At 32.4% G+C, this 26,461-nt stretch overlaps 1 protein-coding gene across 4 annotated transcripts; it reads left to right on the top strand.

Moving 5' to 3' along the window:
- The first annotated feature begins 1,299 nt into the window (after positions 1–1,299).
- LOC136275511 (P2Y purinoceptor 1-like) lies at positions 1,300–26,042 on the top strand. 4 transcript variants are annotated; one of them, XM_066084935.1, is made up of 3 exons: positions 11,445–11,696; positions 11,806–11,843; positions 23,417–26,042. In XM_066084935.1, the coding sequence occupies exon 3, from the start codon at positions 23,421–23,423 to the stop codon at positions 24,594–24,596; it is 1,176 nt and encodes a 391-aa protein (XP_065941007.1). In that variant the 5' UTR covers positions 11,445–11,696; positions 11,806–11,843; positions 23,417–23,420; the 3' UTR covers positions 24,597–26,042. The 4 variants fall into 4 exon arrangements, with proteins under 4 accessions (XP_065941006.1, XP_065941007.1, XP_065941005.1 ...); XM_066084937.1 differs by lacking the exon at positions 11,445–11,696 and adding an exon at positions 15,419–15,538 and having other exon boundaries at positions 11,824–11,843; XM_066084934.1 differs by lacking the exons at positions 11,445–11,696; positions 11,806–11,843 and adding an exon at positions 1,300–1,440.
- Positions 26,043–26,461: the final 419 nt, after the last annotated feature.

The following is a 26,461-nucleotide window of genomic DNA, read 5'->3' as shown; positions in this document are numbered from 1 at the left end:
CTCCTTGTCTCTTTTTAAACAATGCAATGCAAAACAACTTTTGATTTCACGAATTAGAGTTTGCAAAAATTAAAGATATATCAATAATACTTGAATTTACTTAAAGGGGCATGGTCACGATTTTGGTCAAAAATTATTTTTCTAGTTTTAATATTTACAATGCTTCAGAAAGGCTTTTTTAATAGGCAACCGAATTTTGAGTGTCATTTGTTGAGTTATAAGCAAGTTACAGATTTTGAAATTCTTCGCTATGTAAATACAGCGTTTGTTTACATTTTGAACGTTGAACTAAAAATTCCAGTTTCAATCCTAAAACGAATGTCTTAAATGTTAGGAATTGCTTATCTTTGCTTAAAATTAATAAAAAGATAGACAAATAAGCTATAAAAAGATTTTTTATAGGTATATTGAACCTATGTCAACAAAAACAGGGCACAAGCCTTGTTTACATGACAGGGAACTGTGAGCCCCGTATCTTGCTTATAACTCTACGAATGACTATCAAATTTTATTTGATCATTAGAAATGCATTTCAAAAGCATTGTAAATACTGAAAACATAAAAATAGATTTTGACCAAAATCGTGACCATGCCCCTTTAAACTTTGATAATGAGGAAAAAAAATCACATTTTCTTGCAAATATGTAACATCATCACATGTAAGTCCTGTATACATGTTACTACAAAGAATCTTGAAATTCTGTTCAGTGGTTGATGGGGAGCTGCACTGATAAACTGTTTCAGTTTAATATTCATTATCGGCCAAACTTCTGACTTCAAAAAAGTATCATTTCCCAAGAAGAAAATCCCGTAAAAATCCCTGCAAATAAGCATATTTATATGCATATATAATGTCCATAATAACTACCTTAAATAGTTATTTCATGTCAAGACTTACGTTTATTGTCAAAGCTCTCAGTGAAACACATTTTTAATTGACCTCAAAATAATCCACCGAGAGACAACCTTTAATGTATGAGATAACTTAGACAATGGCAAGATAAAAACACCTGGCTCCACTTATATTGCGTTTGAAAGCAGTTTAAAAAATAAAATAAAAAAAAATACAGGGAAATGAGGGAGAAAACATTGAGCAGATGCAAATAGATTACATGAAATCGAGTGCAGCATGAATGGAGGATGATACTTTTGTAAAATGAACTATTATAGTTGTACACAAAACAGTTTCTTTGAGAGTTTGGATGAAATGTATTGTTATGGTAAATACAAGTAAACATGCAGTTTATAAAAAGCGCCCCTTGAATCGATTATTTTTATGCGCTTTTTGGTTCAGTACAAATACAGTCGTCTTCAATACCTCTCAAGTATAGCTATCTATCCTTGTATTTGTAGACCATCATGAATTCACACGATATTGATTGGAATCTAACGCCAGGATTTATATTCAGTTTATAGTTTTGTGAGACCTACACTAATGAAGTAAGTTACTTTATTGTCTTATTTATTTTGTGTTATTTTCTAACTCGATATGTAAATATTTCTTTTAACAATATACAGTGTATTATATATACTTTGTAATATTGTATTTGCATTTTTGTTTTCAAAGTCTTTCTTTTAAAACAAAAATGGTAGGCAAATGTAAAGCGTTTCAAAAACAAAACACACGTCAACATGTGCAATTCACTATATGGTTTGCGTACGTTTTGGTGAAGGGAGAAGCAACCACAGTATGACAAGTAAGCAAAGATCTGTACCAAAACTATATTATTAATATCTGAAAAATTCCAACGGTTGCCGGTATATTTAATTTTATATTTCACTTCAGTTACCAATCCAATCGACTGGCTAATACATGTACCTTTAATTTGATTAAGACTATCATGTAAGGCATTATATTTAAAGTATTTTATGTTCATATGGGTTTGCCTTATTATTATACAATAATGAAGTATACAAAATATATTAGAAAATATTACGCAAAATTTTAGTTTCTTCTAGAACATATGTAAATGAAAAGTCATATTAAGAACACTGATATCTTCAAAAGTTTAAATGAATATTTATTAGCCGGTGAATCGCCGCTCGATTGTCGAACGTTGAGTCACCCTTTTTAATTTTTATGGTCGGTTGATTTCTTTAAAAAATTCACAATTGCTGAACATTCACCTATAACCTCTTGGGCAGGCATTGCTTCAATCTATTGACGAAAAAGTCTGAAGTGAAGCGTCGTCCACCTGACCGCCGCTTATCGACCGATAGACGGTAGATATTTAACGTAATCTGTATACGGTCGGTTTTCCATCAGCCGATTTATCAAAATCGACTGATAAACCAGTCGACCATCGGCCGATTTTTGGTCATCAATTGGTGTCTGCCGGCCGACGTTTAAGAAAAATGTCAACTGACCGATGACGGACATAACAAACTGACGATGATCGAGGGTTGCTCGACTGATTATCGGTATTCAGCGACACAAAAAGTCGGCCGACGCAAAAAAGAGGTTGATATCGGCCAAAACAACGGCTAATGAACTGCTGACTGTCGCCCGAATTTTTTGCCTCTAAAACCTTTTTTTTTTAAATATGACTGGGGAATTACTCAACATTGCATTCACGAAAGGAAAGAGTTACAGATTTTTATCCTTATATCATTTACACAATATGATGACAGGTATTTGTAGTATGATTTTAACGTTTACAGCTACCAAGTATGTACTTTAAGTTTATTCCGTAAATGCATCTTTTACGAGCGATTTCTTGTTAAATAGTAATTCGATTACTGTATTACAAAGCATCTAGGTTTTCGTAAATAATAGCCATGAAAAATAATCAGTTGCCAATATCTAACTACATCGGAAATGTGTTTTCTTTGGTTATGCTTGAGGCGGCTACTGTAATGCAATATCGCACTCAATTAGACCGCAAAATCGAGTCCCTCATCTAAGAAATGCTATCTATTGAACGGGTTATAGTGGATGCGCTTATCGGACTGAAATTTTCCAGGTTTCTCGAAAGTTTAGCTTTGCTTTTAACTTTATTAGTTGTTTTGAGAAACATTTACACTGACAATTTTACGATTTTATTTAATTGTTTACGGTTTCCAGTTGGAAGCAATAATTTTTAACGAACTAAAAGTATACTTTTGAGCTGAAATTTAATCTTAGTCGGTATTCCTGTCAGAATTGTTTTAACCTTTTCACACAAGTATTACAAAATATTTTTTTTTTAAATTTATGAATTTAACATAATACCAAACAAACCAAGGAAACAATCTCTTTAATGGGACCGACAAATATCGACATTTTATTGACAGTTATTTACAGTTATTTACAGTGCAGTAAGATAACTGTCGGAAACATGTTAACTCATATCGACATACATTTATTAATTCATATAAACGAAGAATATTTTTTATGTCAATGAAAGAAATGTTGACGAAATTAGTATATAGCGAGTCATTTCAAATACATCGTCGACTGCATTTCAAAGTTATGTGTACTTTGTTGACCTCGATATAACATCTAAGATATACTTTTTTCCATGGTCTTTCAGAAAAACAAGAATTTTACTGCATATTTAGACCATTCATCAAGATAAACCACCGTTTACTATAATTACACATTACGTTTACGTGACCCAGTAACTTTCAGTAATTACACTACTGAATTAACTTTGTAATGTGTGTAATTACTTAACGATGGTAATTGGGCTTTATTTCAACTTAATTAAATGAATTCACGGTACACTCCCTAGCCTGTAACATGATACAATCCTCGTACATATTAATCTACTTGTATTAATGAGACAAGAAATTACACACACTCGAGCTTATTTGTAAACAAACCGGAGACCAGTCTTGCATCAATATATTACTGTGGGTTCATGAATATTAGTTGAATGCGAATTCTTTCTAGGATTTAGTTGTATTAGTCGAATAGAAAATATAAATTCTCATTAAATGGCAATGAATTAAAACATACTGTATTGAGAAAGTCATTGACCACGAATTCACATGTCTTTGATAGTAAATTATTTTTTGCTAAATCCACGAAATTGATGTCACAGATAATTAGTAATCCACTGAATCATGGGTTTGACGAAAACACATCTATTAGTTACTTATAACTAAATAAAATTGGAAATAGTATATATAGGTATATCCTTAACACACAGTTATGTAAAAAATGTTTTATCAATAATAGTTCGTACATATATCATATATTTATATAAACGACTTTTTCATACAAAAAATGTAGAGAAATCTTTGTGTTATTGAAATAGAACAGTTTTGAAAGAAGCTTGGAGGTTGGGTAGTTGTGTCAAACAGCAATATGACGTAGGCCTGTCTATTTCTTTGCTGGACATTCAGCTATGGCTCTTTGAAATCAACCAGATTGGTCTTGCTCTTGGGCAAAGAGTACTGAATCTGTGTATATTTCACTTGAAACCAGCGTCATTTTCAACTTGTTTTAACGCAAGAGAAAGCTTAAGATAGTTACATCCTACCGAAAGTCCAAGGTCTTGTTAAAATGGTTCTAAAAACGCTGATATTCGGGCACTTCTAAAGCACGATTGTTATCCTTAATTGACGGATTATTTATGGGGAATTGGGGGCGAAATGTATAGAAAATGGCCTAAAAAAGTACGTCTTTTAAAAATAATCACTTTTATTTATTGCAAATTTTACGACAAACGTACTCGACAGGCACGTAACATCGTTTTTTAAAGTGTGTGTGTGGGGGGGGGGGGGGCAGATCCATCCTAAACTATCTTGACAAGCAAAAAAAAAAAGGAAAACTGTTACTTTCCTAAATCCTGAAAATCCTAATCCGTTAGGGGGAGGGGGGGGGAGTATTATTCAATTTCACTGATTAATTACATGTACTTATTTTCAATTCAATTTTTTACATGGTCCCATAAATTAATTCAATTATCTGTATGTAAATTTAAGAAACATCTTTGTTGCGCAAAAAAGGGGGGGGCAGCCCCCTTTGCCCCCCCCCCCCCATCCGATTCTACGTGCCTGCTCGATATAAGTAAAAGGATCACCACCAGTTCAATTAGAAGACATAATTGTCAGTTGTATGTTTGTGCGACTCTGACGTAAATGAGTGTTGTGGACGGGGTGTTGATAATCATATATTATGACATTATAGTATATCCTTATAATTATTGCTATATACATTGTGTAATACATGTATGTGAGGGGTTTTTTTTAACCAAGAAGTAAAAAGTATGTTAATTTTCATTTTACAATGCAATTTTACTCGTGAATTTAGCATGGCTCACTACAGAATTACTTGTCCCTATAAATACAGATCATCAAGTAAAACAATAATACTACTTCTCCTTCGGAGCGGGGGTATAATTAACTGTAGTAGTAAATGTAAAACGGACAACCAATCACCAATAAAGGGTTGTTAAGTACACATCTGATGCAACGTATAAATAGTGTTTAATGGTCAATGGAATTGACAAGAAGAAGCCCAGACATCAGGCCCAACGCCATTGAGCCTAATAGGGATCACATTCAATTTTGTTAACATTCACATTTCATAAATATCAATACAAGAATGATTATTATAATAATGGCTTTAGAGCCATGAGTCAAATCTTCATAGTGTGTAACATTCACAGTGTTAATGTTTCCAATGATCTTTGCTAATGAATATTTAATAGTAACGAGTCTTAATGTTACTTGTATCTAGCAGTGGGGAAAAACATATATATAACATTAATTGAACAACGCACTTTCACCGATTGTAAAGCCTGCTATTAAAGAAACACCATTTTCCATTTCATTTCATATGCATGAGTTTTTTGGTTATCCAATTTTCTTTTATACGCATGGGATTTGAAATATGAATAGTGTGTAAGGCTTAGGATTGATTAAATTACTATAAACAAATTGAATTTGCGTTTTAATTTGTTCATCTGAGTTTTTATATACATGTACATATGTACTAGTAGTAAATTTTTTTTTAACTTTTATTTCTTTTTCAGGATTAATTCCTTTTGTGCATAAAAGAGTTTTGATAAATATTTTCAATTCTGTGAATTGATCGTTCTTATCCATGAAAATATTTCATGGATAAGAACGATCAATTCACAGAATTATTTTATCATCTAGTCGACAGCAGGTTGGGTTATTGAAAAAGAAAATGATTATTCATGATATCGTAGTTGAACATAGACGATTCAATATACTTCAATTGTTGCAAAAATCAAAAAAAAAAATCAGTGAAGTTTACCTTCTGTTTTATTGTGTCATCAAATGCAACACGACTGGAGATAAAATCAATTTTCTGATGCGCAGTTGTTAAAAACTTAATCAATTAAAGCGAAATTGTATTATAAGGGAGCATCAAACGAAAATATGGATACTTTACATGGACAAAAAGATAATAATCAATGTTTTGCATGCATGCAGTGGAGCATTATTCACAGAAAATGGGGATTTATTTATCTGATGGGTACCGTTAAATATCTGTTTAGAGTAGCATGTCTCAAGGACGATGATATGAACATTTTTATCTTTGCATCTGCGACAACCCAGACCTTATTGTGCTTCCAGTGAGCGTTCAGTTTCAGTTCAGTTTGTGTTCAACACAAAGCTCTTGATTATAATAACCAGTATGTTTTCACTTGCACTTTGAAACATGTTGAACATGTCCAATGCTCAAGGTCAAAAATCTCCTACACCACTAATGTTTCTGCAGATATATCGGTTACCTTGATGGTTTAAAATTCAGATGGCTTAATTGGTTATAATGTGATCTTAGCTATCACATTTATATGGTTCTTGTTAAATGTAATTGCCGGAGATAAATTGGTCTGTGTTACCTTTCTATGTACACGATGCTAAAGTAGCTCGGGGTTACTGTATGAACGTTTATTGATTGATTTCTTTACGCTTTCCTCTTAATCTTTTTCTTTTGTTCTATTATTGTTGGCAATGTACATTTAACTTTTGAAAATTATCGTTTATTGGAATCAGACCTTTGGTGCCGATGCAACACAGACTCATTTAAAATAATTTATTATATTTCAAGGACGTATTGAATTTTATAGGCTATATGAGTCTGGGTTTACAGATAATCCCGATTAGTCGGCGACAGCGCCCCCTTAAAACTTGACAAGATAGGACATTATAGTTAATTTAAAATCTACTCCCTCCAAATGAAAAACATAGCATACTCAAGTAGAAAAAACTGGTAGGTCTGATTTTAAGTTTATATACGTATAAAAATAAAACATGCGCGGATCGACAAACTGTGTGTGTTGGGGGGGGGGGGGTCCCTTCCCTTGGACAATTCAAATTTTATAAACTTACTTAGTAAAATTTTTAAAAAATTCTGGATCTGTGCATATATTCTTAAAGTTTATAAAATAGCAAGAGATCGGTAATAGCATAGTTTAATTGGACTACGTTACACAAGACATTTAAGATAAAAAAAAAATTATCATTTTCAATATTTCATGTCGATTCATTGCATTTTTACAGATTACGTTTCGTTTCAGTTTTGCCCATTCACCGTTGTTTTAAGCAGACATCTTTGGGATTATGACCATTTAAAAGAACCCTGCTTTTAAGAAAGAACAGTAATTAAAGTATAACTTGAAGGAAGTTCTAACAAATTGATTTTGAAGGAAAAAAAACATTGTACCATTGGGCATGCATTGTAGGGGTAAGGTGTGAGCCTCATTTCGTCAAGAGGAAACAAAATATGCCCTGGACAAATGAATCGGACAGACAGACAGACAGACGGGAAATGTTCTTTCAGTGTCACTGCATACATTTTACAAAATATGATCCGACAAGTATGATTATGAACAAAACACAGAGGTTATTTGACCTTGAGTTTTTTTTAGAAAGTATGTGTTCAAGGTCAATGCACACCCTCTACCAAGGTCAACCTATGGGTTAAGCTTAATAATAAAATGGACCAAGTTAAGTGGCCGAAAGAATATGTTTTAAACAATGATTTTTACAAACTTATTCGATCTTGACCTTTTAAGCCGCTTGAAAACTATGAAAGCATTTCAATCATGATATTAGGTTTGCTCGGAATATTGCTTAGTGTTCTGTTCTCATGAATGGTCGGATGAACATTTTTATCAAGACATTTCGGTTGGTAAAGTTTTCTTTGGCTTAAATATGTATTGACTTTAAGGATTGAGTATTCTGTGCTGCTGTTGATCAATTTCCATTACAGAAAGGTTCAAACGTGGGTTTGTTTGATTTCCATGTTTCGGTCACCATTTACAAATTTGTTTGCTCTATTGTGACCAACCGAAAAAAAAACTCGAAATAAGATTTGTTATCTGTTTTATTAATGCATAACTTGAATAGGATATTTGAAATAGTTTCCCCACCTACAGATACTCATAGAGTTGGAAAGACAACAAAATTAATTGCTTGAAGGTAACCTTGACTTTATAGTTTTAATACGTACATTTTAACAATAATATTACAACGTGAGAAACATGTATAACACATAACAATTCTTCTGTACCCCATCTTAGTGAAACCGACACAAATTCAAAAGAGTATTCGGTGTCCATATATTCAAATAATTAAGTAGACATTTTTGTCGTCGAGTAATATTCTATCATTTAGACTTCTAGATTATATTGGAAAACAGTCTTCAACAGAAACAGTTGCCTTCATTGACACGTTCTACAATTACGTGAGCAGATTCATACTGAGAGCATAACATTTTTACTATGTAACTTTACCCCAATATTATATCAATGGTCTAACACCACATTAATAAATGCATACACAATAAAGTTTAACAAGTTGAACAATTTTAAAGAAAGCCCGAAAATTGAAAAACAAAAAAAAAAAAGAAAAATGTCTTTGATACATTCATTAAAAACACTACAGAAGTTTTCTCTTTCCTTAGATTAAAATAATTTGTACAAAAATTACTAAATAATATTGTAAAATGTTGAATTGTCACAATAAAACATGAAAAAACAACTAAAATGAATGTACGCAATTGTTCACAAACTTTTTGGACAACCCTCCTAAATGACTTAATGAAAAGTCAGAGCAGGGGATGCAGTGAAATACTTGATTGTCCCATTATACAGTATGAAGTTTTATCTTCCGTGAAAGAACTAAAATACAACAAATTATCCTAGAGTTTTGCATGATGTTAAAAGTTTTAGCGTTATTTTTTTATTTTCCATACTCTGTATGAGAAACTTCTTATATGGGATTCCCCTGGAATAATTTCGGAAGAATGATGGATTGTTATTAATATTTAAAACCAAACAAACGGGATCTAATGCAATCCAAAAACTATCGGTCGATTACCTTTTTAAGCTACCCTTCTAGTGAAACTCTTACCTAGTATTTCGAGAAACCTATATAGGGACATATGTAGAAAGTATTAACTTTATTAACGATTTTTACTGATTTTTAATTTCTTGACCTAAGCACATATAAAGCAGATTTGTTACAAAAAAACGGTAAAATGGAGAACTCAAATGGCACGCGGAGGAAGGGGAATCGCATGATAAACGCGTACCATTCACTAAACAGATCAACTGCTTATTAGTCCCCTACCGGTTATCACCGGAGGGACTATAATAGCTTTCCTCTGCGTCCGTCCATCCGTCCGTCCGTATGTCCCACTTCAGTTTTCCATACTTTTTTTCTTTATGCGTTTGAGGAATAATATGAAATTTGCTGAACAGCTTCAAAATGTCAAACTACAGATTAAGTTTACACTTTTGTAGCGTCTGGTTGACATATTTTCGAGAAAATTAATTTTTTTAATGTCCGGGGTCGATATTCTGCATAACAGTGCATTGTTTTCTCAATTTCCACAAACCGGTAGGGGACGTGTATTGCTTATGCAATACTCTCAGAATGCTTGTTAACTTATAGGGTTTGAAAGGTGTCTGAATGGCAGAGCTATGTCGTTCACTAAATTACAGAGTTTCCCTTTGTGAAACCAATGATTTGTATTTATAACTGGGTGTTGGCTTTTATGAGCTGGCAAGAAAACAGAAAAATGCATAACGGACATTCTGAGTTACAGAGAAAATTATAAGAGTTAGAGTATTATTCAATGTTCTTAGTATGCGTATTTCCTTCTTGAACTAACTTTATATTTAAGTTCAATGTGCCAAAGGCTCTAGCAATAAAGCTCACATGATTCATCTCTCAAAAGCAAAATTAAAATTCTATTATAATAATAGATACTACATGTATTAGCTATAGAAGAGTAAAAAGCTCACATGATTCATCTCGCAAAATTAAAATTCTATTATAATAATGCATACTATTAGCTATAGAAGAGTACATGCATATCATAAGTACTATTACATAAACCAATAAACATTCAATTTTTTTAAATAGCATAATAGTTATAACTTTGATACATGAATTTGTTTTTAAAAAAAATACAATTTACGTAATGACATGAAGATATTTATTCGACAACTTATTTTTTCTTCATTCAAAATAGATCCAGTATACTTTATTCGAAAATATGACTATAAAGTATTCAGAGGGATTTTCAACATAAATTCTTTTAATGTCATGGATACCATAGTTATATGTTTTGAATTGCAAATCAAATGCATTGTGAATATAGTCATAACTGAGCTACTGAAACAGTAGAAAACACTTTAAAGGGGCATGGTCACGATTTGGTCAAAAATTCTTTTTTCGATTTTAATGTTTACAATGCTTTAGTAAGGCATTTTAATAAGCAACTAAAATGTTAATGTCATTTGTTGAGTTATAAGCGAGTTAAAGAGCTTACAATTCTTCGCTTAGTAAACAAAGCTTTTGTTTATATTTTGAGTGTTGAAGAAAAAATTCCAGTTTTAGACCTAAAATGAATGAGTTAATCGTTAGGAACTGTTTTTTATGCTTAAAAGAAGCAAGAAGATAGACAAATCAGCTTGAAAAAGATTTTTTTACTGGTATATTGAACCTATGTAAACAAAAACAGGGCACGAGCCTTATTTACATGACGAAGAATTGTGAACCCTGTATCTTGCTTAAAACTCATCGATTGGCACCCAAATTTCATTTGATCATTAGAAATACATTGCTAAAGCATTGTAAATAATAAAAACAGGAAAAAAAATTGACCAAAATCGTGACCATGCCCCTTTAAATGAATAACAAAAACAGCAAAGATAACATTCATGTAATTAAACAACTTTATACATGTGTGATTATTCCCTTATCAAAGAATCAACGTAATGGGTGGTGTATTATCCTATTCATTATATACACGTTCTACGCACTGATTTAATTTTTCTACTTTCAGCTAAGTTTGTTTATGCTTTTTTTTTTTTAGTTCAGGCCGACTGTTAACAAAAGAGTGTCGAGATTATAGCAGTTACATTGCAGTTTATATTGCAAAACGTAATAATAACGGCCACTACCCTTTACATTATCCATCGTAATCAACGTGACCCGAGAAATCATGTCAAGGTCATAGTAATAAATTTGCACTTTTTTGGAATATCTGTGTCACTATCAGTTGTTTCCTTTTGGAGGGGTTCAACAGCTGTGACAACCCGCGTCCGGTCTGTCCCATTATCGTCCCTCGACAGACACCGGCAGTGGTTTTTATTCATCCAAACTGTTGCGTCCGTCAGTCTGTGCTTGATGAATTCTAAACTTAAACAAAGAGTGGTGCAATGAAATTCCAGCCAACAAAGAGATTGCTTTTCACAATAAAAAAGATATCGGATGACTGGGTATGTGCGTAGTATTATAAAGTTATAAAGTGCATTAATTTGACGCACATTTGAACAGTTTATTGTGTACCATGCTTGTACTAAGTTTTCATATCTTAATTTTTTTTAGTAGTTAACTGTTAATAGGAATTTAGTTCATCAAACAAGGTATGTCATTGATTTACAGTGCAAAATATCTAATAACTATATAATTTGAAAATATCTTTTTTATTTATTCCTTATTGACGATCAAGTTTGTTTAAAGTATTTTTGCATGGAAAATATTAATATTAAACTTTGAGTTGAATAACGTTTTAAGTCTTAGAGGGACTTTTGAAACCATATGTATTAAATTGATAAGAGCTGTGCATTTAGGTTGTTTTTGTTATTATGATGTTTATATATAATCATTTAAGTTACAAAGTGCAAACGAATTCAAGGGAGGAGGGAAACAATCGTTTTACGGTTATTGGGCCGAAAATAATTTATTTTTAATAATACCTGACTTGTAAACTGGAGAATCAAGTGCAAAGTAACAATCCGTTAAATATCTAAAAAAAAAACAAAAAAAAAACAACAACCGATTTATAATAATATATTATACAGACTATAGGCAACTGCTGTAGTTTTAAGGAGACTGGAAGTTCGACAAATCAGACAAATCAGATCTACCTTATAACTTTGGATATGATTAATTACGCCACAAATCATGATCCAGGAAAGAAACAAGAGGTTTAAAGGCCTTGACGGTCACTTAAGCACATGTACATGCACAATTACTCATAGGAGTGGCATGTTTACAATCTAAACTTCAGGCGCCTTAAATAGTCAAATTTTTAAAATATTCACAGTTTTATTTACTATGCACACATCATGCATACAGTTTATTGCTACAAGCATACAATGCACAGGATATTATAGTAGATTTCCTAAAATAGAGCACATTTAATTTAGTATTGCAAAGTGATAATTTACCTTGTAGTTTTCAAGATAGAGTTAAAAATGCTAAAATTGTAAACGGAGATGCACGATCAACGGCAATAGATTACCCGAGGAACTCGATTGTACTAAAAAGTAGATGTTTACAATATGGTCATATTTGTCAATCCCCACCCGCCCACACCCAGAATAAAAGACTCCTGTCCCATAGGCAGGGAATTTAACAGTTTAGGAAGAGGACATTATTGTCAAAATCACAGTGCTTTTAGTTTATCTGCCACAACTGAGAAAGAACAGAAGAAAATATAATTTTATACATTTTCATTATTAGGCCACATTGATTCCACTCAGAGGTCTAGTCCTCTGACCCAGGGGCCATGAGTGTCACAAGTTGGGTAGAGGGCTTCAGGGACATCATAATCGTTCATTTTCTAAGATTTCGTAAATTTTCTAATGACGTGAACCCCGGACCTAATTATAAAATTCAATACATTTGGATTATATGGCCATATTAGCCGCAATTTAGGGTCTGAACTGCTGACCCTGAGGGTATGAATTTCACAATTTTGGTAAAAGCATCCCTGCTCATCATAACCATTAACTTTAGTTTCTTTGTTAAATGTCCAGTAGTAGAGAAGAAGATTTAAATTTGGGCCAATTCTTAGTTTTTACCCAACATTTATAGGTCTTGGGAGAGGGTGATCATGATATTCACTCTTGATATTACCTTTTTAACTATTATATTGACATGACATTTTTAAAAAATTGTATATATTTGTAAAGTATCCACGCTATAATTTTTACAAATTAAAGCTTTTATCCGCACTTTAAACGGTGTTAACATCGATTTGTTAAAGGTTGCTCGTTTTGTTAGCATGGCCTACATCTTTATTAATAGTATCGTTAACTAATTTTTTTTATAAATTAAGTATACTTTATCTAATTTGATATTATAAAATTCAGTAAACGACAATAGTTATAGCATTGGGCATTTGTAATCAGATAAAATAAAAAAACACTACTGCACCAAGTCCCCGTCTGTGGTATAAATTAGGTTGGATTCGTGTTGAACAATTTTCTTTTGATATCATGTCACTTTGTTACAAATTATTTTTTATCCAACATTTGGGATAAAACTGCTTCCTTGTTTTCTCCCATACCGAGTAACTCAACCCCCCGATAAGGTCAATGCTACGTGTAGGTGTAGATAATTACATCCGCAAAAACAGCTTATATTTCAGAATATCGAAATGCGATGTTTCTTTACCTTTATTGAATTGAGAACCAGAGGTAAAAAAAATACAACAGTACTTAAATGATATATCAAAGTTATGAGCATTTTATCAGTTGGATTAGAAGCATAATCAAATAAGGTACATTATATGCACTTTTTCCCAAAGGCAAATTTTAGGTGTGTTGATGGAAAACTAATTTTATCACATAGAAATACGTGTGCCTAACCTAAAGCTGATCTCGTTATAGCTAATGTCTCTTTTTCGCTTCACTCTATATGCATATGGATAAAACGGCAAATTACAGTTATTAAGATTTTTAACTATTCCCCTAGAATCAGTGTACCGAGATAAGCGTCCAGAAATTCTCGACTAGGCCATTAAGACTGAATGATTCCACGCAGTAATTGTACGTTATGAGCATCGAGAATTGACTATTTGTTTTCCACACGGAAAGTATTTCCTTATGAGTTTATGCACATGGTCCAAGACTTATTTGATAGTTGGACAAAACATGTATGCATAAGAAAAAAAAAACTAACTGAATGGTATATTAGTAAGTAATAAAAGTAAATAGATAAAAAAAATCAATTTGTAGCAACTAACATATTACGCTAAATTTACACATATAAAGAAATTCATAGTTCATAAGTTAATAAATCTTAAAGTATTTTTAGGTCACCTGAGTGACTCAGGTGTTCTTCGAATCGATTTGTCCATCGTCATGCATTTTCCGTAAACAATGTTACATTTTTAACTTCATGAAAACCACAAGGCCATGCAGATAGAGAGATATATAAATTGTAAAATTTATGACCAAACTCAGGGCCTCATGGGCGGGGCAAAATAAGCATATTAAGGCCAATTTTATTTTCAAAATGTTCTTATCTACTCCAACACATGTAAAAAAACAAACAAATACATGGTTATGATATCCATGATGCCCTCTACCTTAATTGTGAAATCCAGGGTCCCCAGGTTCAGGCCCTAGTGCAAGACGATTATGGTCTAATAGTGAAAATGTATCAAATCTTCTATTCCACTCCCATATAGTTTTTTAAAAAATGAATGCATGGTTATGATTTCTATGAGGCCCTCTACTTTAACTGTAAAACTCATAGTCCCTGAGTCGGGGTTTTAGGCCCAAGGGCGGGACAAATTTGGCCATATCGTTAAAATGTATTTAATCTTATAAAATCCTCTTCTCAACTCACATACACATTTGAGATAAACTGAATGCATGATTGTGATGTTTTAGGAAGCTCTCTACCTAAATTGTGAAATTCATGCCCCTGGTTCGGGGGTTCGGGCCCGAGGGCGGGGCCAATTTTGCCAACTAGTGAATATGAATTAAATATGAATTAAATATAAAAATCTTCTTCTCAGCTTCACAGTTGGGTGAGGGAAAGTCATAGAATACATCGGTACATTTTATTGTATGATGTTCATGAGCCCCTCCTCCAAAATTGTAAAATTCATGTCTCCTGGGGCTCAGGCCCTTGGGTGGGGCCAAAATGACCAAATAGTAAAAATGTATTTCATATTAGAAAATCTTCCTCTCTACATCCACAGCTGGGGGAAAATAAACTGAATGCATCATCTGATGTTCATGGACCTCTCCACTTAAATTGTAAAAACTCATGGCTCAGGGCAGGGGTTCAAGCCCATGGGCAAGGCCAACATATGTAAATGGTAAAAAATGTATTCATTTTTTATAATATTCTCTTATGTACTTTCACAGTCACAATACATTTTTTGGCAAGACTTGACTAAAATAAGTTAACATCATACCATATTTCATTTGAACACACATTAAAAATCATTTGCTCCCGCAACTCGTTGCAGATGTGACTTAAAATCGAGTCTTGTTTTTGTTCACATTTGGATCAATCAACATTTCTTTAATGAAAAAAAAATCATAAATAAAATAAAAATTAGCTTTGACAAATACTTCAAATGTTTAACTGTTTACATGAGTCTACATTTTCTGGTGTCTTTGTGATAATATTACAAATTCAAATGTAACGTTTAGTTAAATTATATATTTCATCAATGACGCAAAGGGCGTCATTTTGGGGCGCTTGCATGGTTTGCATATAAGATATTGCATATTCTTATAAGAAATCGAAATAAATTAAAAATGTCAATTACTTCATATTTAATCGTACAATTGCTGAATATCATGTACATATAAGTAACAGGGAAATATCAGAGATTGAATATTAACACTGTGTCGGATAAGTACATGTATGCTAGTGCCAAGGTGGCATTTTTGCACCTGCTTAAGATACAAATGGTTGACCTTTGTCTCTTAAGTTTATAACCGATTTTGTTTTTAGTGTGTTTCACCTGACAGGCGAGATATTTACCTTTAAAAATTAATACCCCATAGGAAAATAATAATTCCCATCAGTGAAATGATTCCCCTACAGAAAATATAAACAATTCTATAGGGGTTTTCTAAAAACCTGCCGGAACTATACTTCATACACGAGAAAGGTATTTCCTATAGGAATTTTATTCAGACAGGTAAATTTCGTATTAGAAATAAAGATATCACATCGGATTTTCTCAATCCTCTCGAAATTTTAATTTTTATAGGAAGTCCTTGTTTTTCGATAGAAAATTTCAAATTTCCCATAGGAGTATTGATTTTCCTAAGGAAAATATTTTTTTCTGTAGGAATATATTTTTGAAAGATTCATACACATGTATCTCACCTGACAGGTGATATACAATAATAACAAAGGAGGATATAAACTCCTTAAGCAGAGTCTATCATATGGCATATTCGAAATTTTCGATATATGCAGCTTAGACGGGAGCAAAAACCACCTTGGCACTAGCATTATTATCCGGCACAGCGTTCATTACGGGGTTTATTTTGATTTGATCATGCCCCGACCATAATAATCAGTTAGCTCATGATATTGAAAAATGATTCCGCATCCCTTATTTAAAATTTGCGGTTAAAATGCTTAAACATATGCTAACAGAATATGACAAGAGCTTTGTAAGCATAACATAGAATGACGATTTTAAAATCTCTTTAAAGAAAATGCACATCATAAAATTAATTCGTGCATAGTAAATGCAGAATAATGACGAGCTTTCTGAAACTTAAGAATGAGGCCTGTATCCTTCTCATCAATCAAACACTGTCAGTGATAGGTTTATAGAGTTAATCCATTTTTCCCAAGCATGCATCTGACGAAGATAGAACACGTTGCTGCTGGTGACTGGATCAATGTTCATACAGAAATTCTAGAACGTTTCAAGAAAAATTGTGCCTGGATGTGAAGCAAAATTTTGTTTTGTACGAGTAGTGGGAGGACAGAGATGCAATATACATATATTTCTTTTACTTACTCTGATTTGTGCAAAAAATGAACAGATAATTAGTAAAATATGAGACCATCACATTTCAGATGTAGCACTCAGTATTAATAATTCAAAATACATGTAAAATGATGTTTGTAGATTTCAAATAAACAACAAAAGGTAATTCGTATTCTTTGTGGAATTTCTAACCGCTATTTTTAATATTATTGCTCTAGAAATCTTTTTATCTCGTGAATTTTTTTAATCTTAAATCAAATCTAGATGAAACATTTACAATTGTTCGGTATATGCTGTCAGAGGGATAATAAAACTAAGACCCATTGTCAAAATTAGAAAGCTGATCAATGCACTTTGTGTGTTTATTTATGTTATCCAACATAAAGTATTCGAACTCATAACAATAAATTAACACATTGAATGCAAGTAAAAGTAGACAACCTTAAAATTATTTTTATTAAAAAAACACCGATCCAGGGACATTTTTCAAGTTAACATTGTTTGTAAAAAAAAAAAAAAAAAGCATCATTCTTAGATGAGATCCAAAATCTTCCTCCATAAACTATGTTTCGTAATGAATATATGAATATGCTCTGTGTTATTCACATTTTGGTAATAACATTTTAACTCTGTTAAAATGTAATGTGTCTCACTTACGTCAGCACCAGTGATGCTCTCGCTTAGATGTTTAGAGATATATGAGCAAGATAATAATTTTAACAATATGGCAGCCCATGGATTGCAAGAATTTGTAATAATTCTCAATAGCAAATCTTCTGAATGAGGAAAGCAGTGTCTAAATGGTTTTCTGATATCATTATATGTATGAACCTGACAAATTTGAATCCTTAATTGGATTTCTAATCTTCTCTTCCGTTAATATGTAAATCAACGACAACTGGATCTAAATTAAAGAAATTTTATAAAATTACTTGTATGGCTGATTCAAGTTCAGGGAGTTGTTTGCCTCTACATTTATGGGATGAATAATACTTAACATAATATTATAAAATAATATAATAGCAGTCAGCTTGAGATAAAAACCCCCAATAGGTACACATTTTGAAATTAAAAAAAATTCAAGTACAGACAGATTTGAATCCCCCCTGGTGTTTCGTCCTGTTATGAGCGACCAAGCTGTCTTTGTGACAGCTAGATATGCAGATGATAAATACAAAATTATATAAAAATGGTATGTAGCAATTTTTCGGATGCGATAGTATCATATATGTGCCCATTGTACGAAATGTTGATAATTACCGGTTCGGATAGAAAGAAATGATATGAAAGTAGTGAGGGCTGCGGCCTGTATATTACACTATTAGGCTTAGTTAGGGACATTAATCCCGATTAGTTACCCTAGAGCTTAGACAGCAAACATTAATCGGCGCCGTTATGTTAATTAAGTATAAACATTTGGTTTTCTTTATAGTATGCAAATTAAAATCATTCCGTAAGTATTTTTTTTTCAAGCTGATAAATGCATCAGTATGGATGATTTTAATTTCTTTCCGATGTAGTTTTTTTCATATTCTTGTGGGTCTTTAACGCATTTTTGTTATACTTTATTACATATAATTGTCAGAGCTAACAAAATACCACGATAATATTTTATTTGGTGCAAGAAGGTTGTTTGCACTAAGTTATAACACCACAAGGCTACAGAATAGAAACCCCCCACAGCTACTTAAGGAATAAGGAATCATTCTTTGAATGTTATGAGGTGATAGTTTGGTCGGGGCGTGATCAAATCCAATAAAGCCCGACGGGCTTTATGAAAGATTTGATCACGCCCCGACCAAAAGTATCACCTCATAGTAATCAAAAAATGATTCTATATCACTTAAATTAATATCATTTTCAGCAATTGTACGATTTTCAAATATTTGAATATAAATAAGCAAACCTCGCTTGCGCTCAAAATTGTACGTCGTTAGAATTTATTGAACTGAATAGTACAAAACCGATACGTAGTCACAGGCAAAGAAAAATGTAAATATATAAGCTCAAAATGACCCTTAGTATTTTAATGGCAATGGATAGAGCAAATGACTTATAATACTCTGTATGCTTCTTGCTTGATTGAATTAATCCACTGCTGCGTAAGTTATAGATATTATTTAAACTGCATTAAAGTACATTTCTGTCATTTCTTCTTATTTTATCATCCCACTGAAAAAATGATTTCGAAAGTCCTAGTTTAAATAACCTGTCATATAAATTCTTTTATAAGATTAAAGGGGCAAACCGATCGATGATGAATGCATGAAAATGCTTGCACTGTGTACAAAAGCTCCGACAATTTTTTGTCTTACAAGGCATTAACAACACGTGCAATGAATCAATATGACATCTTTCTAGGGTTCGCTGGGTTTTTTTTTGTCTTTTAAGTACATTTATATGAAAGCAATTGTAGAATGAAATATGCAATTGTTCTCATCAGCACTATCCTAGTTTTTTCAAGTGTATACTCTTTGTTGTACTGTGACAATATAACACAATTATACACGTAAATAAGTAATCTAAATTCATTAAAGCAATTTATGGACACTATTTAATCTTTGAAATGGAAATTGTTTCAAATGAATCAGATTCTGTTTAGTGAATATGAGAATGTCACACAACATAACATGCCGCCAAATATAAAAAGACAATATACCATCAAAGGCTGATGGTCTTTAGATAATAGAAATTATGCTTGTGTTTTTAAATCAGAATCTATCTAATAAGAATAGATATAATCAAGTTTCTTTAAACGCAACTACATGTATGTATATGGGCACATAAGCATAACGTCTGTCGAGTAATATAAAATTACAACAGTTTCTGTTTTACATCCGTCAAATCGCGATCAGAAAAAATAAAAATCTTAATTCTTTATTTGTGCGACATTAAATCTAACTTTATTTGTTTTATCTGTGATGTCAGATGACATCAAATTAGCTCTCAGGAGTATTTCTAACATATTTAACAGATTTTATCTTTAACACAAAAAGTGCGTGTGACCTCGGAAGTTGAAGATTTGAAAAAAAAAATCGAGTCTCCTTGATTTCTTGTTAAGTGCAGAAACATGGGAAAAAAATTTCCAGAACAGGATTTTGAAAATATCCCACCATTTTTATGCCTCCAAGGAGACATTGTAATGCTTCTAATGGATTTTAAAAGGAGCGTTACATGAAATAAAGCCGTGAAACCTTAAAACTGTATGACATTGTCATCTTTATGAACATTTCGACTATATATTTTTGCTATCAAGTGCACTCACTGAATAAAATATGAAAAAAAGCTATCTAAACTAATGGAGGACAATAAGACATATTTTGGACGCTGTAAAACAGCAGTTTTATTTTCATTTATTTTTTATTTTTATGTGTATTGCGTTAACCGATACAGCATTATTTAGATAAATCTTGTATTTGCCAATTATGTAACATTGCAAGGGGGTCTTTTGAAAGTTAAAAAACAACAAGATCAAATGTTTGTTCACGGATCTGCATGTCTATAATCACATGTTTAAACAACCTTTCATCTTTTAGCCTGAAAATCAACTGAATTCAATGATAGTCTTTGACAACCTTTGGGTAATAGTTGATATTGACAGTTTTTTTCAAGCAAAGAGCTCACACGATATTGATTAGATAATTTAGCACAATTTTTAACTGGCATTCTGAAAAACTTTTAAAATAAATGACCACAATGACAAAATCAATAAGGGTTACATACTTGGTACTGGCCACATCTAATACAAAATGGACGTCAAAGAAAAAGCTTAAAAATATTTCATTAAGCAAGACTTTAAATATGATGGTCTTTACCGTCTGGCCTGAAAATCAATAGATACATCAGTTGATTAACCAATTATTTTTGACAACGATCTCTACCTACATTGCACGAACCAACAGGGAAAACATCGTACTGCCGTTTCCCTCTTTCTGATTCTCTCTTTAGTTATTTTATAAAGTGAGTAAAAGTACGTACAAAATCGTTTCTGTCTATTTTAACGCTTCCTTACATAAGAAACCGCCACTTCATCTCTATATGGAAGGTTGCATGTACTATAGTTGGTACAAAACATTCACAAACTATTAACGTAAGCGTCGGAGACGCCCCTTTAATATTAATAATAGACAATGCATTATGCAATAATATTTGAAATTAATGAGAAGCAACTCAATTTTGCATTTATTTTTTTACATCCATAGATTTTTATTCCATTTGATGTGTTTTTCAGAGTTCTGCGGTGAAAGGTTAGTGAAAACTTGTAATTGAGTACTACTTTCTAAACATTTATGTAGATGACCATTGCCTGTTGTTCACAGTGCATTTAGTTACATGTAATACATTAATCTTGATGTAAGAAATAGAGTCTGTACGCTGACTTTTTATTTAGATCATGCATCTGCAACCTCGTAGTCTCTAATCAAAGGATGGGCGTTGGTATGGTAAGATTACATTGTCCTGCTCATTATGAGATTGTTGTCAAAGCCAGTAACATGGTTTCAGAAGATTGGTTTCAACTTTTTTTTAAATCAAAGAATATTACTATCTCTTTTGCACTTAATTTGAAAAAAAAATAAAACTAACCCGGATTCTTGCTTTTTTCCTTTTAGAGGAATCTTTTATTGTTGATGAATGAAAAAAGAAAGGGAGCGGGTTTTGTTTTTTTAATTTTGATTTCGATGTTACGTTCTGACATTATATAAATCAAGCAGCATCAAAATACGGAAAACATCGATATTTGTTGACTTGTTTACGTTGGTTGATTAAAAATTCTTCGCCACAGTAATGGTAACAATGTTTAATATGTGAAAGAAATATAACTCTTGGAAAACTTAATTTGAATTTTGCGTCGCAAAATTTCAAACAGAAAAGTTTTGATTGAAAGCCTGAGGGGGGATGGATTAAATTGTGTTTGCAATCATCTCACTTTTGAGTTCATTCCATTTTTAAATTGCAGCTCTTTTAGAATTGTTTTTGTAAAAACCGAACTTTTTGAAATGCTGTAAAGTACTTTCTACTTCTGGGTTCCGGGTTTTGAAATTATAGTAGGTGGAAAAACGTTATTACTTCAAACAAAATAGGCCAAGAATATTGTGTTATATTGTCTTTACTGAACAGTTCATATGAGTTATTATTTCCATTACAAATTACAAATGATCTAGTTTAAGTGTTTCATTACGAACCGTTGTTTGGTTAAAGTTGCTGAAGGATCGTTCATTTAACAATAGCGAAATAGAAAAATCTTTAAAAACAAAACAAAACATTCATCAAATACATGTTAAAGCAATATGAGCTGCAATTTTTATGCTGAACATTTTTTGTCATTTTAGTAGAAAATAACATGCAAATGTTATTTTCTACTAAAATGACAAAAAATATCATGGTTTTTAAATTTCTGTTAGCCCTATTTTTGTGGGAAAAGCCATTAAGAAGCCTTAATTGAAGCAAAATTGAATTATTATCGTCCAGTACAAAAATTGAACTGCTATATATTTCTTGGAAGATAAATCTTTCTAATGACAAAAATTAATGAATTTTTCAAATCTTATTTATCATAAAAGTTTAAATTACATATTGACTTAGCATACTAGCAGGTTTTTGCAGCAAAATAAAATTCTAGAAAATACAGCTCATATTGCTTTAAAAAGAGTACAATAGAAAAAATGTTATATAAGTGCATTGTTAATCATATAATGCAAGTTAAAGAGTCCATGTAAATTGATATTTTCTTTAAATAGTATTGTAAGACGACTTTCTTAATGCGTGTTATGATATTCATCTTTATCTGAACGGACAATGCCAGTGAACCAATTTGTTACCAAAGAGTGTATTGGGAACTCGCTGTTAACTCATACATCGATTTTTAGTAAAAGCAAACTGCAAAAATAATTATCGTAAGAGATCTGAATCAAACATGACGTAATTTGCATGTAGCAATTCGCTCACTAAAGTGTGCGGGCAAAGTCACGCAGCTTATAACGCACAGTTGTTTTAATTTAATTTATTTAGTATATACGAAATATAAACATGTTTGCGCAAGAGTTAAAAAAGTTACACTTAGCAATTTTCTTCATTCAAGTGGAAAATTAATTGTTGGTGTCAATAAAGGATGGTAAACCTTGGTATATATTGCTTCACATTGCAACAAGATACATAACATAGCATACCATAACAATGAATGTTTGCAATCTCAAGAGTCTATTTTAACTGCAAGTTTTATTTCATTTTCAGAGTGATGAACTTTTCGGACGATGCCATGACTTTACATTATAACAATCTGTACAAAATTCTTCGAAAAGACTCCATAAACAGCAGTCAAAATTCGAGTATTAACGAATGGATTGGTGACATCGGGACAGAAGCTTCGTTTCTGAAAAGCGCACGGATATTTTACGCTTACTTTACCCCCGTGATTCTCATGGTGGGATTTCTGGGGAACCTGTTATCCCTGTACGTCTTCTTATCCAGAAATATGCGTGGTATCTCCGCCAGCACCTACTTAGCCTCCCTGTCGACATCAGATCTTTTGACGTTGATATTCTACGTAACGGTGGAATGGATAAGAAGGGGACTAGTTTACATCAGACCTGACCTAAAGTTAACGTTTATTGATGTGGAGGGATTATGTCAGTTTCAGCTTTATATGTCCTATGTGTCCAGATTCCTCTCAGCTTGGCTTGTGGTGGCATTCACAGGGGAGAGATACATCGGTGTGTGTCATCCATTAAGGAGGAGGGATATATGCACAAAAAGTGGTACGCGGCGAATTGTGGGCTCTATCTTCGTAATCTCCATTGTGATTGCTCTTTATAAGCCAATACTCAGTGCTATATACGTGGGAACCGACGGGAAACATTACTGTACGACAGATAGAGATTACGACTTTGCGTCTTTTGTTTTGGATAGTATTTATGCCGTTCTCATCACGCTGGTACCATTCGTAATTATCACGGTGTTGAACATTTTAATCATGCGAAGACTAATTATTCGCAACAAACGCAAAAGGGAATGTAAAATCATCACCGAGGAAAGCATCATTCGACTTGAATTCACAATCATTCTACTGGCAATCTCATTCTGCTTCATCGGCTTAAATATTCCGTTTTTCGCCGTATGGCTTCGAAATTTCCTTCATTCGAAGTTCATTTCAAAAATGGATGTTATGGAACATTTTGAAGGCCATAAGGCTTTTTCTAACTTTGAATTCTGGCAAGGCGTTCTGTATATCACTAGAACTATTTTTTACCTGAACTACTGTATTAATTTTTTCCTATACAGCATTACAGGGGCATATTTCCGAAGAGAGGTAAAGATGTTGTTCACGTATCACTCTCTAAAGCGAGACTCCTACAGCAGGTGTTCCCTAAGGACATCGCGGTCCAACTCTCAAACCCCACAATCGTACTTGTGATAGAATGTTTTACTTCTCTGAGTTGAATCACTGACAGATATTTTCTTCGACATGATACAGCATGGCAATTATCGACAGTGGACATTAATCTTATATACATTGTAGTTGTTTTCACACAATTATTCTCTATCATACAAACAATACATGTATATCAAAACAAGTTTTATTTTTACTATACATTATACGAAAAAATATGTTTTATATTTAGTAAATGTGTGTATATGTGCTGGATATTTATAGATTGACTGCTCAACATTTTGTTTCTTTGTAAATGTTGTTACATATATGTAATTTATGCCAGTCACACCTTACCGGTTTACGCAAAGTATAACCAAAGTCTAACAAAAAAATGGCGTCATGACGTAATCTGTTAGTTGCCGACCAATCGTTGTTAAGGGTTCTGTCCTCTCTGACATATATTATTTTTCAAATAATATCTGCGAGTAGTCATATTGCAGATATTATTTGAAAAATTATATATGTCAGAAAGTACATTTCCCTTAATCAGTGCATGAAAACTTATAAGAAACGGATTTGTTTTGGTCATTACACGATTGCAGGTATAAGGACCTGTCAACTAGCGGGCCTCGCCGTTTGAGTGACGAGCAATTAACGGTAAAAACGATAACGTAACGTCTTATAAACTGTGAAACGGTTGTCGAACTTTAGACTACGGCTGTTTATTAGTTTTGTTAGAGTCAGTCCAGTTTATTCTTTTCACAGCCGTAGTTTTTTGCATGCAAATTTCTCGGGTCCAACGGACATCAACAAATGTTAACGGAAGCAGACTGCTCAACTACACTAAAAGAATTACATGTCATTGATTAAATCACAAAACGTATGCAAACGCATAGCTTGCGTACTCCTTAGTTTGATCGTAACCTTTCCAAGAACATGTTCAAACTTTCTGCTGGAAAGAATAGAATTCACCGGACTCCTTTATATTTGATTGTAATTGCCAATCAAGATAAGGACGAGAATGCAACGCATGCAAACCACAGACGAAGGATTGAAAATACAACCGTTGTACATGTATGTACGGTAGCGTAATTCGGTAAGGTGTAACTGTTCACGCAATCTTCGAAGCAATGTTACTTTTCTCAGCGTATTTTTCCGTCAACATTAAAATTGTTTTAATTTCCATCATACAAATGTATGTTATTCTTATGTTTTAAGAAATGTATATTTATAAGATAATGTATACTAGTATTAAATATTTATACATTGGAATTCTTTTCTCTTACCTTGCAACTGTTGTCATTCAGTTCTTTATTAACTTTAAGCTGTACAGCTTATAAGTACTACAAATATAAACAATATACACATAAAGGTAGGTTAACAGGAGAATGTTGCAGAAGTGTACATATGATATCAACATCTAATTTGCATTAAGTAAATCTTGTCTTATTTTCAAACTTTGTTGAATAAATTTACCCAAATTACATACTAGTAGTTCTTTTACATTTTCAACATTAAAAAGCTGCAAAAGTTTACACATTGAAGGATTTTTCCAGTAATAAGGCTAAATGTATTTTTTGCGATAGCCTTCGTATATGGGACATATTAAAATGAAATGAAATTCGTATTGTGTCTTTCAATATTATAAAATCGACCTGTTTCTATTGACAATTGATGCGAAGACAACCATAATCTTGAAAAACACTTTTGATATTTGTTTGGAATAGGTTTCCTTAAATAAAATTGTAAATCATGGGTTGCAATTAAGTATTTGAAAAAAGAGCATTTACTAGAAATATCTAGTTGAGAAAAAATATACTGTGCAGCTTGGTCAAAAACACGTTGTTTGACAACAGTGAGGTCTGCACTGTTATTTTTTTGTTTTCCCCACAATTTAAACATACTCA

Source organism: Magallana gigas, chromosome 5, assembly GCF_963853765.1.
Source record: "Magallana gigas chromosome 5, xbMagGiga1.1, whole genome shotgun sequence".
NCBI classification, from domain to species: domain Eukaryota; kingdom Metazoa; phylum Mollusca; class Bivalvia; order Ostreida; family Ostreidae; genus Magallana; species Magallana gigas.
Note: the sequence above shows the minus strand (reverse complement) of the source record. Positions and strands in the feature narration are given on the sequence as shown.